Raw genomic sequence first — 15,619 nt, forward strand, 5'->3', positions numbered from 1 at the left:
TCCACAGCCGTAAATGTTGTCATGCAGGCCCACTTTCCACTGCGTCTTTGGGGGATTTTAGCGGCCATGACTCACATCAGTGGGCAGTTATGGGTTGATTTCAGCAGGACAAATGGCTGTTGTGTGGTTCAAATTTGTAATAGAATTCCCATCTTCCCCACTTCCTCTAATGCCAGTACACCACTAACACAACCAGTTTGTCAACAAGATTTTTCCCTAATTCAGATGAGGAATGTAGTTTAGAAGCTTGTAAATTTAAGCCAACATCCGAGCAATGAGCTAGCAAGTTTGTCACCAACACACAAAAAAACGGAAGCATAAAGAGGTAAGAGAAAGTTTGTTAAGTGTGTAACTGCTTATTTTTGGTCATTCTTTTGTTTGCTGACAGTTGTAGGCTAATTTGACTCGTCCCTCAGAATATCGAGTACATAACAATGACATGGTTAATTGTTACAAGGGTAAGAAACTCATAATTCAGAGAAAGTACTCCAAATGTGTTTTCAGCGAACTGAGGTTACATTTGAATGTACTTAGCTGAATAAAATGAATAAAATCACAGTTCACAGCTCTGTCGTTTTTTAGTTTTTAGATTCTTTATTTAATCAATGTAACATTAAACTAACATAAATAAACATTTTATGAACAAAAGGCACACAGTTCAAATATAAACAAGGAGAATGTCTGTACAGTGTCTCTCACCAAAACACTTCTACTGTCCCTCAGAGAGAACGGTCTAAGAAAGAGATGCGAGTTTCAGGAATTATTATCATTTCGTTTTAATTTTTTTGTTAATGACAACCCGTTGCTGGAGAACTCAGTCTCAGTCAAACTGTTCATTCTTCGGTTCCCCGTCCGAGGAAACAAATGCCAAGAGAAATATTTTCAAACCGTGTGCAACTGTCCTCAAAATGGCTGCCGTAAACGCCCCGTTCGTATAACTCCTAGTTCCATGGAAACTACTGTCCAGTGTCCACATGATGAAGAGGCCATATAATAGCTGTCCACTATGTTGAAGATTCAAAGACACACATAGCACATGTACGACTGTAAAAAAGTCATGGAGGCGGGGCACACTCTCACTATGGTGGCTGTATTCAAGATAACAGGGTGGGAGTGGATATGACCATGGTAACTATGTGTGGGTGCTTCTAGTAGTGAGGTGACTGGCTCCTCAGAACAATCCAGCCAGTCCTGGATGGATGCAACCTTGTACTGTTAAGGCAATGTCGAGCCAAGTAAAAAAAAAAAAAAAAAGTGATTTAGGATTGAGTTATAATAATAATAATAATCTAGGGACAGAGTTTGGTTTGTCCCAGTCTCGTCTAAATCAAAACGATTTGCTCTGATGTCCTTTCAGGATTCGATGCCTCAGATAAAGGAGGGGTAAGTGATCCAGACCAGTCCTAGACTGGTTTGATCTGGTGTAGCCCAGTCCAGTTGAGTTCTAATCCAGTCCAGTCCAGTGTCGTCTCAGAAGTTCTTGGTGCCTTAGGGTGCGTTGTCCCATTGCATGAAGTAGATGCTGCTCTAGTCTAGTCTGGCACTGACCATGATCTGATCAAGACTGGCCTCAGCTGGTCTTGGAGCCAAGCACATCTTTGCAATGGATGACAAAGCAGCCGTAGTTACTGTTTTGTCCAGTCTGGACCAGTTTCATCTGGTCCATTTCAATGCAGTCTGGTCCGGTTAGAGCCATGCATCACAGACCACGGTCAAAAATGATTTGCAAATTAACTCTGAAGATTTTAGTTTAGCCTTTAGCTACTTTGATAGCCATCCTGTCAAAGTCGGCTAAAAACAAACAGAAAGCTTCTTTTTGCAAATGCCATTTGCGAGCCTAGGCGTGCTCCAGTGCAGTCTCAGATGCCCACAGTGCTGGGTACCTCCTCGTATTGAATGATGAAGTAGGGGTAGCTCTGGTCGTCGTTGAAGATGACGTAGATCTGGGGGTCCACCCAGTTGTCCACACAGGAGTCGTAGAGGTCACTGGAGGGGTCACGGGGACTGATGGGTGGCGGGCGCCGCATGGAGGGGTTTCCTACCGTAAACCTGCCAACACAAAGCACAAAGGAGAGGGTCAGTCATTTGGTCAAAGCTATTTGTAGGCCTTTATATAAAAAGGTATATCTAGTTGATGAAAACATTATTTTGTCAGTTGTGGAATAAATGTCTACGCTATTCTTGAATTTTGTGCAGTCAATAGTTTTTGTAGAAGTAAGAGCTTGTACAATATTATTCAGGTTCAACTGTAAACTGTAAAACAGATAAAAACATCATCGAGTGCCATGATGTGTGCTGTATATAGGCAGGCAAAAAACAAAACAGAAAGTCAACTGCATGGCTAATGGTTTAATTTGGGCAGGATGGACACATGGAAACTAAAGCAGAAGAAGGAAACACTACATCAAAATAACAACCATAATGTAATTTATGTGAAATTGATGGTGGGGTGTCCATTTGGAACACATTTCACTGTCTAAAGCACCTTCACTATCTGAAAACTACATTGGAATACAATTTCTGCGCACAGGTCTGGAAGCAATGTCTTGTTCTCGGGGCTGTGGTGAGGATAAAACCCAGGCCTAAAGGAGGAGGAGGGCCACGTGCGGTGCGGTTCTAAAATGCAAGAGCCTCGACCACCACACTATCCTCTAGCAACACAATTACATCTGCTGCAGCCAAACGGAGCGAGTGGAGTGTGACCGTTTCAGTCAAATCACTTGTTTTACATATTATGTAGTCAATATGCACCTTATGTGCAGGGAATTTGCATGATGTACCTATGGTTTTATGACAAACAGCCTCGGGACACATTTCACGTGGCGTTGTTTTCACGTGCAGTACACTTAATCCACTGTAAAAAAAAAAAGTCATGGAGTACAATGGAGTGGTTTCACATTGAGATCTTGAGAAGATCACCTTTCCACTGAGGAAAACTATTTATGGACAATAATTGAGCCCAACCCAGTCCCAGATCATTACACCTTAACCCAACAACACTTTGTCATTTCTGTCACTTATCGAAAGGGGTATAAATTAGCCTCGACCTTTCCCCTAGTTACTGATGCTCTGCAACTTCTGGCTGCAACATCTGGGACAAAATAATTGGTGCACAAAATCCCATCTGTTTCCCTCCAAACGTTATATGATCGGTCAAACACAGGGAAAGACTGCGGATGAAATACAGGATATTAGGGCTGTGTTGCCTGTGTATTGGCCAGAATCTGGCGACATGATACATATACGATATAGAGGATACGGAACAGTGGGATCTTCATTCGCATTTATCATAGTCCCTGTAACATCCAAGATCATCAAATCAGTATTTGGTGTATCGATACAGTGTTTTTGAGAATTGAAACCGCTCAAAATATGCTTAAAGTACCAAAACTAAAAGTATGTCATGCCAATGCCATTTCACAAGTTCAAAATGTATAAGACATTTTGAAAATAGCCGATCTACAACCTCACAATGTGTCGCATCGCAACGCATTGTGGACGAAATATATGGTTAGTGTGTTTTGTAATAATAATCAAACAAATCTACAAAGTAACTAGTAACTTAAGTGTAAAAAGTACAATATTTGCCTCTGAGATGTAGTGGAGTAAAAGTATAAACGATTGGAAAGAGTACCTCAAAATTGTACTTAAGTACAGTACATAAGTAAATGTACTTGGTTACTAATTTCCACCACTGTGTATAATGCCAAAATAAGGATGTCAGGTTGAAAGCACACATTACCTGCCAGTGAGGACCTTGGCCAGGAACATGCAGTGGACACCTTTTGGCGAGCGCTTGGAGAAGTTGTGGGAGTAGACGCCTTTGCGAGCGAAGTAGGATCCCTGGCCAAACATGGTGGCGTGCTTGCCGCATACGCGCGGGTCAAAGTTGTGCTTGCAGATGCCCTCCACCACGTCGGCCGAGGTGCCGTGGAAGAGGTGCCGCTCGCTCAGAAGACGGTCCATCTCGGAGAGACGACGAGACATGTATTCCTTCTTCCTGTTAGGCAGAGAGGGAGATAGAGAGATTGTTTTCATCATTACTATATAGGATTTTGAATTGAATTGAGAGAAAGAGAGGGATCCAAACATAAAGAGAGAGGAGAGGAACAAGTGAAAGGAATAGGTAAGTCGGGGGGGTTGCAGAAATTTACATTCTATGTCTGTTCAAACAAAATAAATCTTAGAAAGGACAAGAGGAGGTAGAAAGAGGAAGGTGGGTTGAAAACTAAACGCGACATTGTTAGCCTGCATTGAATCAAAATCAAACCGGAATATGCAGCAGTTTATAGAGCAAGACAAAAAGGTCCAACTAACCTAACCTAACCTAACCCAACCTAACCCAACCTAACCTAACCTAACCTCATTTATATGTTGTCACATGATGAACAGCAACAATAGAATCACATTTTTTTTATCGTCACATCCCAGGTTTACATGTGCAAAACAGTGGCAGACTTTTGTGCAATCTCACGGGGAGCAGAAGAAAGACAAATAAAATAAAACATTATCTACACATTATGTACCATCGGGTACAGTGTGTACATGAGATTAGACATAAGGTGCATGATGAGCACAGCACATACTGTACATGATATAGACATTAAAGTGCAACGTCAGGGTGTTGTATATGAGATTAAGGTAAAGGAGATTAAGGAGATTGGCCTATCTAGGAAAATAGCCTATCTACAATACAAACTCAAAATGTGTCACAATGCGATGTGTCATGAGTTTGTACATCTGCTATTTTGGAGGGGAATGAGTTTAATTAAGAAGTTACACAAACCCACAAATTAATTTCTACTTCTGTATGTGACTGCTATTGCTCTTGATTTTCAAGTGTGAAAGTGCACGGTATAATCCAGGGTGTTAATTCACCTCTGGCTCTGAGAGTAACAGTTGACCTGTATGGGTTACAATAACACCCCCCACACTGTAACACATGCAACAGGCCAACACGGTGAATGAACTCTCAGTAACCAGCTAGCAACAATCCTGTCATTTCAAGTCAGTTGTGATCAGAGACTGCTAAGACAGCATAAGAGGCTGGCGCCTAAGCCGCTGTTTCTCCACTGGTAACACACGCACACGCGCACGCACACACACAGTCTGTTTGATGTGAGCAGATCAGGCAGCCATGCGTAGGAGAAAGCGTTGTGAGCCGGATAGGCTGTGACCCCGGCTTGACCTCCCGTGAACTCACAACTTGTGACCTGACACAGGCCGACACCATACAGACGCGTATGCGCGCACACACGCACGCGCACGCACACACCCGCGAGCGAGCAGATATTCTTGTTATAGTGAGAGTTGCTTAACCTGCATTGTGCATTCACCTCCATGACTTGAGGAAATAACACACATGCTCACACTCACTCACACACACGACCATGCATGCATGCACACAGACTATACGGAGCCAATTAGAAGGGCACACATTGGTCACTAATGCATTATCATCCACACACACACTGTCTTGCATATTCATGAACACACACACACACACACACACACACACACACACACACACACACACACACACACACACACACACACACACACACACACACACACACACACACACACACACACACACACACACACACACACACACACACACACACACACACACCTTTTTTTTCTGGCTCATGCTGTCACAACTTAGTGTAACAGTGCGTTTTAACAGCAGGAAGAATGACGGCGAGCGATCATGAATTTCATTGGCTTAATGGCCTAATTGCCCACTATCGCCGGACGATGTCACCCGAAAAGAATAATTCGTTTTATGTTTTTGGGCGACGTTCCTCCGCCCACTTTTCGACCATGGCCTGTTCGCCAGTATTCGCCAGGTCCCATAGACAATAGACAGGTCCCATAGACAGGTCCCATAGACAATAGACAGGTCCCATAGACAGGTCCCATAGACAAATAAAACAAGTGACAACCAACATGATCACCACTTCTTCTCCTGTTACACAAACACACACGCACAAATATGCACGCACACAGATGCTTGCACGCACCCAATGCCACACGATTCCATGCCCACTATGGCACAATAGCACACAGTCACGCAAGCAAGAACAGCACAGATGCAAAAAACATAGATACAGCTGCATGCCCTGCACTCTGCAGATGCACACACAGTCACAGTCACAGTCACAGTCACACACACACACACACACACACACACACACACACACACACACACACACACACACACACACACACACACACACACACACACACACACACACACACACACACACACACACACACACACACACACACACACACACACACACACACACACACACGTCATTGTGAAACTCTGTGGAGCCAGCGTGGGAGGAAAGTACAGTTAACAGGTGAGAGCGGAATGGCCCTCCACTCACAACAGAAAGAGCAGCGTCACCACAGCGTGCAGGCCTTGCCATCCGGCTGAGTCTCACACCCCTGATAAAAGCATGTTGTTGCCCTCATGCATATTTCAACTTATGTTTTTTTGTCTACAGTTATACTACAGTGTCACAAAAGTAGCAAGAATAGACAATCTTTTTTTAATTCCTTTTTTTAAGTGAATGTAAAAATGTGTGTGTGTGCACACGTTTTATAAATATTTAGCCAATTAAAAGTATTAACAAGTATTACATTAAATTAAAGTACATTGGATCCATTGGATCACATTTTTTATATTTTTATAGATTTTATATTTCCTGAAAGGTTTTTGATATACAAGGTTTCCGTCGGACAGCGACAATTCATACAAAACTCCCATACATTTTCACTTTATTTTTATGTATGATTTATTATATTTACAGAGAGAGCCTGTGTGCAGGATAACACATGTTTGGAAATGTTCTCACGGTGTAGTAGCTAGCTACCTGTCAAGCTGTGCCATATCTGTGTTGGATCTGCACTCGCATCACAAACCCGATGTCAGTCAAACCCGTGCAGTTTGTAAAATGCCTGTGTTGCAAAAATGTTGTGGTCTAGATCAGCTTGCTTGATTCATGCTTTGAATAATGTTCCATGCAGTGGATGAATATGAATATCGTTGCTGTCGGGGGGGGAAACCCCATATTTTCAAAACTGTTACCTTTCAGGATTCAAATGCATCGCAACTCATTTTGAGCTTGTTGATCTGCTATTTTTGCTACTTTTGTGTGACACTGTAGAATGATGAAGGGCATTCATTTACAAAAAGAAAATGGTGATAATAGGTTTCACTGTCTTAGAACATTATTAGTGAATCAATTAGTAGAACTACTAAATGCAATATCACCAGAAAAGAGGTCCTTACTGAACTCATACAGACAGTATATTCCATACTGTCACTGTATGAAATTCTTCCAAATGACTGTTTAAGTGCTTAAAGTTATAATATGATGAAAGGATGAAATTATAGAATTCAATCAGAAAAACGGTAACAAACTAAGTGAGTAGTTCAGACAAACCAAGCTCAAGCAACCACACGATTGTGTCTATATATCAACAGTAAAAACAACACTTGATTAGCACCAAATCCACAGTTAATCCTCGACTGGCTCAACACACCACTGTATATACGCAAGCAGAGTGCACACGTAGTGACGCATGTGGAATGTAAACATGACATGAGACACACGTCATTGCTGGAGACACGCTCCAAAGACTCTACACAAGTCTGCCACCGTCACTCACTGGGAGGGAAAACAACTTCCAAAGTGCCCAGTACCACTACGCCAGCAGCAGTACAACAACATAGTGCCCAGTACCACTACGCCAGCAGCAGCAGTACAACAACATAGTGCCCAGTACCACTACGCCAGCAGCAGTACAACAACATAGTGCCCAGTACCACTACGCCAGCAGCAGTACAACAACATAGTGCCCAGTACCGCTACGCCAGCAGCAGTACAACAACATAGTGCCCAGTACCACTACGCCAGCAGCAGTACAACAACATAGTGCCCAGTACCGCTACGCCAGCAGCAGTACAACAACATAGTGCCCAGTACCACTACGCCAGCAGCAGTACAACAACATAGTGCCCAGTACCGCTACGCCAGCAGCAGTACAACAACATAGTGCCCAGTACCACTACGCCAGCAGCAGCAGTACAACAACATAGTGCCCAGTACCACTACGCCAGCAGCAGCAGTACAACAACATAGTGCCCAGTACCGCTACGCCAGCAGCAGTACAACAACATAGTGCCCAGTACCACTACGCCAGCAGCAGCAGTACAACAACATAGTGCCCAGTACCACTACGCCAGCAGCAGCAGCACAACAACATAGTGCCCAGTACCACTACGCCAGCAGCAGCAGCACAACAACATAGTGCCCAGTACCACTACGCCAGCAGCAGCACAACAACATAGTGCCCAGTACCACTACGCCAGCAGCAGCAGTACAACAACATAGTGCCCAGTACCACTACGCCAGCAGCAGCAGCACAACAACATAGTGCCCAGTACCACTACGCCAGCAGCAGCACAACAACATAGTGCCCAGTACCACTACGCCAGCAGCAGCACAACAACATAGTGCCCAGTACCACTACGCCAGCAGCAGCACAACAACATAGTGCCCAGTACCACTACGCCAGCAGCAGTACAACAACATAGTGCCCAGTACCACTACGCCAGCAGCAGTACAACAACATAGTGCCCAGTACCACTACGCCAGCAGCAGCACAACAACATAGTGCCCAGTACCACTACGCCAGCAGCAGCAGCACAACAACATAGTGCCCAGTACCACTACGCCAGCAGCAGTACAACAACATAGTGCCCAGTACCACTACGCCAGCAGCAGCAGTACAACAACATAGTGCCCAGTACCACTACGCCAGCAGCAGCACAACAACATAGTGCCCAGTACCACTACGCCAGCAGCAGCACAACAACATAGTGCCCAGTACCACTACGCCAGCAGCAGCACAACAACATAGTGCCCAGTACCACTACGCCAGCAGCAGCACAACAACATAGTGCCCAGTACCACTACGCCAGCAGCAGCAGTACAACAACATAGTGCCCAGTACCACTACGCCAGCAGCAGCAGCACAACAACATAGTGCCCAGTACCACTACGCCAGCAGCAGCACAACAACATAGTGCCCAGTACCACTACGCCAGCAGCAGTACAACAACATAGTGCCCAGTACCACTACGCCAGCAGCAGCAGCACAACAACATAGTGCCCAGTACCACTACGCCAGCAGCAGCAGCACAACAACATAGTGCCCAGTACCACTACGCCAGCAGCAGCACAACAACATAGTGCCCAGTACCACTACGCCAGCAGCAGCAGCACAACAACATAGTGCCCAGTACCACTACGCCAGCAGCAGCAGTACAACAACATAGTGCCCAGTACCACTACGCCAGCAGCAGCAGTACAACAACATAGTGCCCAGTACCACTACGCCAGCAGCAGCACAACAACATAGTGCCCAGTACCACTACGCCAGCAGCAGTACAACAACATAGTGCCCAGTACCACTACGCCAGCAGCAGTACAACAACATAGTGCCCAGTACCACTACGCCAGCAGCAGCAGTACAACAACATAGTGCCCAGTACCACTACGCCAGCAGCAGCACAACAACATAGTGCCCAGTACCACTACGCCAGCAGCACAAAAACATAGTGCCCAGTACCACTACGCCAGCAGCAGCAGTACAACAACATAGTGCCCAGTACCACTACGCCAGCAGCAGTACAACAACATAGTGCCCAGTACCACTACGCCAGCAGCAGCACAACAACATAGTGCCCAGTACCACTACGCCAGCAGCAGCAGCACAAAAACATAGTGCCCAGTACCACTACGCCAGCAGCAGCAGCACAAAAACATAGTTCCATGTGGCAGTGAGGTCAAAGTTGAACGAAAGTTGGGGCTATATGGTAGAAATAGGTCAACAATAAAATGACGCTATAGTTTTGTGGATTCCCCAGTGCCCCCCACCAAATGACCGGAACTACTTTTAATATTCACCAACACCAGACCAGAACTCCCACCACGGGACTTTACGTCAAAGTTTCTGACAGTATGCAGGTCCTTCTTTGTTATTCAAAGATCCCCTTTTTATTATATGCACTTTGTCCTATGCACCTGTCACCAACCTTTTGAGGTTTTTCTAAAAGCCTGTGGGATAACAAATCCATATGAATTGTTAGTCACCTTTTCCCCCTAAACGTCTATTACACACTTCAACATGTCCACTTGTCAATTTACTGAATTCAGACTTAAAAGGGTATAAGCCTAAAGGATTAAAAGGGAAACGACTGAATGACAGAGAGGAAATTATGTTGGCAATCATGAATTTCCCTTCATGTCACTTCCCATTTCCTTTACATTTCAATATTCTATATCTATATGTACCAGTATGAATGAATGACTTGTTCAAATGAACAGGTTCTTTTTGGTGAACTAACTAGGTCACTTCCTCAAACGTTTGGACTGAAATTAACTATGTGAGGAAGGTGATCTCTTCCCATGACGGACTGATAGATCATTGGCGAGCAAAAAATAATTCCACTAATCTTTTCGTGTACTGAACGAAATGATGGAATGAAACGAAATCACTATTTCTAAAACGTTTGACAATGTTTGGAGGATTGGTTTCATTTACCTCTTGTATTTCTCCCAGAGGAAGGGGTTCTGTACACGCAGGATCTTGATGATTCGGAACTTGGTTTCCGGCACCGTCTTGTGGAACAGGCTGTAGACGGTGCGGTAGCTACGGTCGTCCCGGGACACAGGAACCTGCAGGAAGTCCTGGCTGGTGGTCATGGGCAGCCAGGTCTCTGGGAACGGACTGGGGGGGTTGGTGGAGGTGGGCGACAGAGGGAGCGAGACGGACAGGTCCACGGAGGAGGAAGAGGAGGACGTGGAGCCGATGGAGAGCGTGAGCGGAGAGAAAGAGAGGCCGCCCAACGTCCTGGTGAAAAATGAAAACAGAGCTTGTTTAGACCACTGGTACTCACAAATCTTCTTTTCAAATATCTTTATTGTGATTGTGATGCAAAGACAAAGACATCGTTAGTTACAATTCCAACACTTGTGAAGTGCTTCGCATATTTTCCTTTTTTCAAAAACAAACCAACATACACACAAAATACAATTAAATTAATACAAACAATTACAACATTTTAATGTCATGGACTCCCATAACTCTGACGGTGCACACTCTGAGGGAGCCTTGACCCTTGACCCCTCTTTGAGAACTACTGCTTTAGACATAATGATACTTCCTGTGTTGAACAGGAACAGATAGCATGTTGTTTAGACAGATGCCTGGGTTCATTGTTTACCTGGCATCCTAGTTTCTTGTAGCAATATATACTCTACTGTTCTCGCTGCATTCTATATATGTGATTGATTATCTTGTTTATTGTTAGTCTCTGAATAGCAACGTCTACTAAATGCCTGAATTGTAAATTGTAAATGTAAATGGACAGGGGTTTTGCGGTGTAACTATGCTTTAATGTCAGAAACATTATTGATAATATTATTGACTAATAAGCACTTGTGTTACTACGAAGGCCACATCACACGACAATACTGCATCTGCACACAGGTTTTTAAACCTTTTTCATTTCCAGGACCCTCGGTGTGGTGTTGTCTGCTTTAGGCCACTGACAGCACAGACCCCATGACTCAGAGGGCTGGATTTTGAAGGTGCGTTTTACCATGTGGTAATACATAAATTGGCCTCGCTCTGCGCACAATCGTATTATGAAAGCCTTATCGTCCCGTGTTGAACGCACACACATATGGAATACGACGTTGCTGAATATTTTAGCATTGTGGGAGTGTCCATATGTTAATTATTTTCGCTTTGCGCAATTTGCTATTAAGCCCCTTGACCTGCGCATAACGATTAGACGTGGGTCTAGGCACCTCATAAACGCAAAAAGAATTTAAAGCACTGTTTGATTTTACACTTGAGCGGCTCTGGGACGCTGCTGGAGTGTTGCCAAGTCTGTTTATTATAAGCGGCTTCTTTTTCTGTAAAGTTGCTTGTAAATATTGGTAGTTGTGGTTGCTTTTCTTGTTTCTAAAGGTTTCTCCTAATGTTGTTTAAACCAGTGATCCTCACACAGCACATTCCCATGTCAAGGATCCCCAGATTAATGCATTTGCCCAACTTAAGGACGGCTAATACAAAAATGTAATTAAAATGTTACTTTTGAAAATAGCAGATCTACCAGCTCACAATGAATCACATTCATTCATTAAAACTATGAACTCTGACTGCAGGCGGATATATAATGATCATTATAACAATGTGCAAGAAAATATTTAAAAAGATGGAAGGACTTTATATTTGTGGACAATCAAAATATGTTTTTTATTTTAATGTGGTGTCATTAAAATTAATCTGGATATAGCAGACTCACTATCTAGAAAATAAAAACATGGCACTTCATTTAAAATAGGTTACAGACCCCTGTTATATGCGCTTATTTTGGGATTATTTTTATAGACCTATTTACTTGTTTCTATGAGACATGGCAACAGCCAGCAAAAGACGCATCCATTCTTTTTTAAAGGTTGAGATTAGAAACGACCATAATTATTTCATTTCTCAACCTTAAAAATAAATAAAAACATCTCCATAATCCTTGAGAGGTTTGCTTTCATACGCTGTATCACACTCGATCCAAGTCTTCTTCAATAAAATGCTACGAGCGAAGACCATACCATCACGGGCATACGCACCACGCATTCAACTCATTACTCATTTCAAATATAATATAATTATAATTTAAATTAAAATATAATTTTACTGGTGTTTCTCAATAGAAACAACTTATTTTGAGGCATAAAGGTGACAGCATGCAGTGCAATAGGAATAATTAACCCAAATGTCATGTCTTCTATGGTGCCAGCCTGAAGAAATGTAATAATAACGATCCCCAAAGTGCGCATTCCGTATGTGACATCAGCTGACTGGTAAAGAAAATAGTACGGACATGTTGATTGGGTAACTCTCAAACACGCCTTAAACACTCCCATGACTAATTCAAGGCCGTTTTGCGCACTCCACGGGGTGTCGAAAGCGCTTCTTAACATGCTTAAAATTGCAATATGACATACCTCACGCCCCCAGCTCATATTACTGTAATAGGTAAAACGCACCTTCAAAATCTAGCCCAGACAGTGGAAGTAAATGCCATGTGGTTCCATTTGTACAATGAGGATAACAGGGCCTACCCATCCACATAGGATATCTTCACTGGTCGTCACTCAGGTGGAAACCTTTGATGTTCAAAGCCATTCCACTAGCCGATCTACAAGCTCTTTTTTTTCACTACATTTATGGTATACATTACAACCCCCCTGTATGATTAACTTAAGAGTAAGTAGGGCATTAATTTAAGTTGAAACACAGAGGTTTCTCCCCAACAGCGACAATATGAATGCAGCATCACCCAACATGGCTTCCATTACAATACTCCACCTTTCTCACATCTGCCTTTATATTATCCACCAAGTGTTTCTAATCAAACCTGTATTTCTGACATGAAAAAAGGAAAACCCGATGCGTGATGCAGAGAACCAACCCAACCCCTCCCCCCCCCCCACCCCGCTCGCAAATAAGAAAACAAAAAAACATACACCAGTTAACTGTCAACAATGACATCACCAGCATGCTCGGCACAGTGAGCGGGCCAGGCCATCACCAGGCATACACAGCAGGACACAGGAAGAATGAAAGCCAGACACCAGACAACACAACAGGAAGAGAGAGAGAGAGGGAGGGAGAGGGACACAGAGAGAGAGAGAGAGAGAGAGAGAGAGAGAGAGAGAGGGGGAGGGAGGGACACAGAGAGAGAGAGATTGATTAAAGAGATGGAGGGACAGAGAGAGAGAGAGAGAGAGAGGGAGAGGGAATGCCATTGTGGAGCTGTCATAGAAGTGTCACGCAGGAAAACTATTGTCTAGCACATTTGAGTCAATAACTGTGGTTTGGCAGTTATCTCTCACTCAGCCGAAACGATGTTAGCCCTATCAGCCACGTGTGTGTGTGTGTGTGTGTGTGTGTGTGTGTGTGTGTGTGTGTGTGTGTGTGTGTGTGTGTGTGTGTGTGTGTGTGTGCGCGTGCGTGTGTTGTGTGATCGTGGTGATTCTCTGAGGCAATGGGACAGTTTCTCGTCTTATTTCTCTCTCTTTCTCTTATCTTGTCTCTCCAGTCCCGATCTCTCCATCTCGATCAATGTCTTTATTCCCTGTGTGCTTTGAAGCCTGCCAGAAAGAGCTTGGTGTGAAATGGAAAAAGACAGATAACAAGAAAGTGATGCAGAGAGAGAGAGAGAGAGAGAGAGAGAGAGAGAAAATGCCAATCAAGCTAATAACCTCAAAGTCTAGGACAAACTGTTCCTGGGTGAACAGTCTGTGCACACGCACGCACGCATGTACGTACACACGTGCGCATTATGCTTCCTTCTAGTCTGTAATCTGCGGCCGGCCAGGGGCAGAATATCTGCTGTTAAAAATTCCCGGTAAATGTCTACATGTATATTTCACAACGAGGCTCGGCTAGAATTCCTTTGCATAAATGGAGAGAGAGAGAGAGAGAGAGAGAGAGAGAGAGAGAGAGAGAGAGAGAGCGCAAGCAAGCAAGCAGAAAGGCAGCTACGGGAGGGAATGAACCAGTGGATGAAAATCCCTCGTTCCACATTCCAAGTCCCCACAGTCACATTTCACACTCACCCAGTCCTCCCCGCAGCACCCTGTCTGTCTGTCTGTCTGGAAGCCATTTAGATCTCATCCTCTTCGTCTCTCTACTAGTCTCTCTCTCTCTGTTCCCCCTTTGTCTCTCTGTACTGTGGTTCCCCCTCTTCCATTTGAGAATATACATATTGTTGCTGTCAGACAGAATCTCTGAATTTCAACTTAATTAAAAAAAAAAAATAATAACGCCCTACTTCATCATACAAGAGTGTCATAAAGTAGTGGAAAGTAGTGGAAAGTCATAAAGTAGTGGAAAAATGTACATATTGTTGTTGTCGGGACTCGGGCGGCAACTTTCTATGTGACACTGTCACACAATGAAGTATAAAATACAGTAGGGCATTCATTTATAAACAAAAAAAGACACACAGCGACAAGAGATTATAGAACACAAATTAGTAAGATGCTTTTGAATGAGCTAGCTATGGAAGAACTCTATAGCACCCTGGTTCAAAGTTCTGAACTTGTTCTAATCTATATACATAATGGATCGCTTTGAGAGGGCTATACTGCCCTACAAAGCCAAAGGGCAGTAAGTAAGGAAAGAATTAAACTGAAAAGATATGATATTATTGCACTAATTGTATATCTGTTCTTGAGGTAAAATCATGAAGGCCAATTTGACCTTTAAGACAAGTCCGACAAGTGTTTTCAAAAAACATAGTTACTGCACTTTCGCTTTGTAGAGCAGTATAATAGCCTCAATAGGAATGCTATAATATTCTGCTTGCTAGTGTTCAATTGACTAACAATGGATGAAAGGTCAAGCATAAGTGTTAAGATTCTTTGCAGAGAGCTGATTTTGAAAGGAATGCTATGGTGTGCAAGCCACCCAGACTGGTTAAGACCGTGCTGAGATACACTGCAGCAAAGAGCAAAGTTAAGAT

The 15,619-nt window shown here is 43.6% G+C and overlaps 1 protein-coding gene across 1 annotated transcript in view; it reads right to left on the reverse strand.

Annotated features, from left to right (window-relative positions):
* Positions 1–582: 582 nt before the first annotated feature.
* Positions 583–15,619, reverse strand: part of tiparp (TCDD-inducible poly(ADP-ribose) polymerase) — a 33,799-nt gene continuing 18,762 nt past the window's right edge. Inside the window, exons 5-7 of the mRNA XM_080771742.1 lie at positions 10,624–10,932; positions 3,743–4,000; positions 583–2,049 (exon numbers count right to left, since the gene is read on the reverse strand). Of these exons, the coding sequence (XP_080627868.1) occupies positions 1,860–2,049; positions 3,743–4,000; positions 10,624–10,932 (757 nt within the window). The 3' untranslated portion in view covers positions 583–1,859. The remainder of the gene's footprint in view (positions 2,050–3,742; positions 4,001–10,623; positions 10,933–15,619) is intronic.

This window comes from Protomyctophum bolini (assembly GCF_963924005.1).
Source record: "Protomyctophum bolini genome assembly, chromosome: 9".
Classification (NCBI taxonomy): domain Eukaryota; kingdom Metazoa; phylum Chordata; class Actinopteri; order Myctophiformes; family Myctophidae; genus Protomyctophum; species Protomyctophum bolini.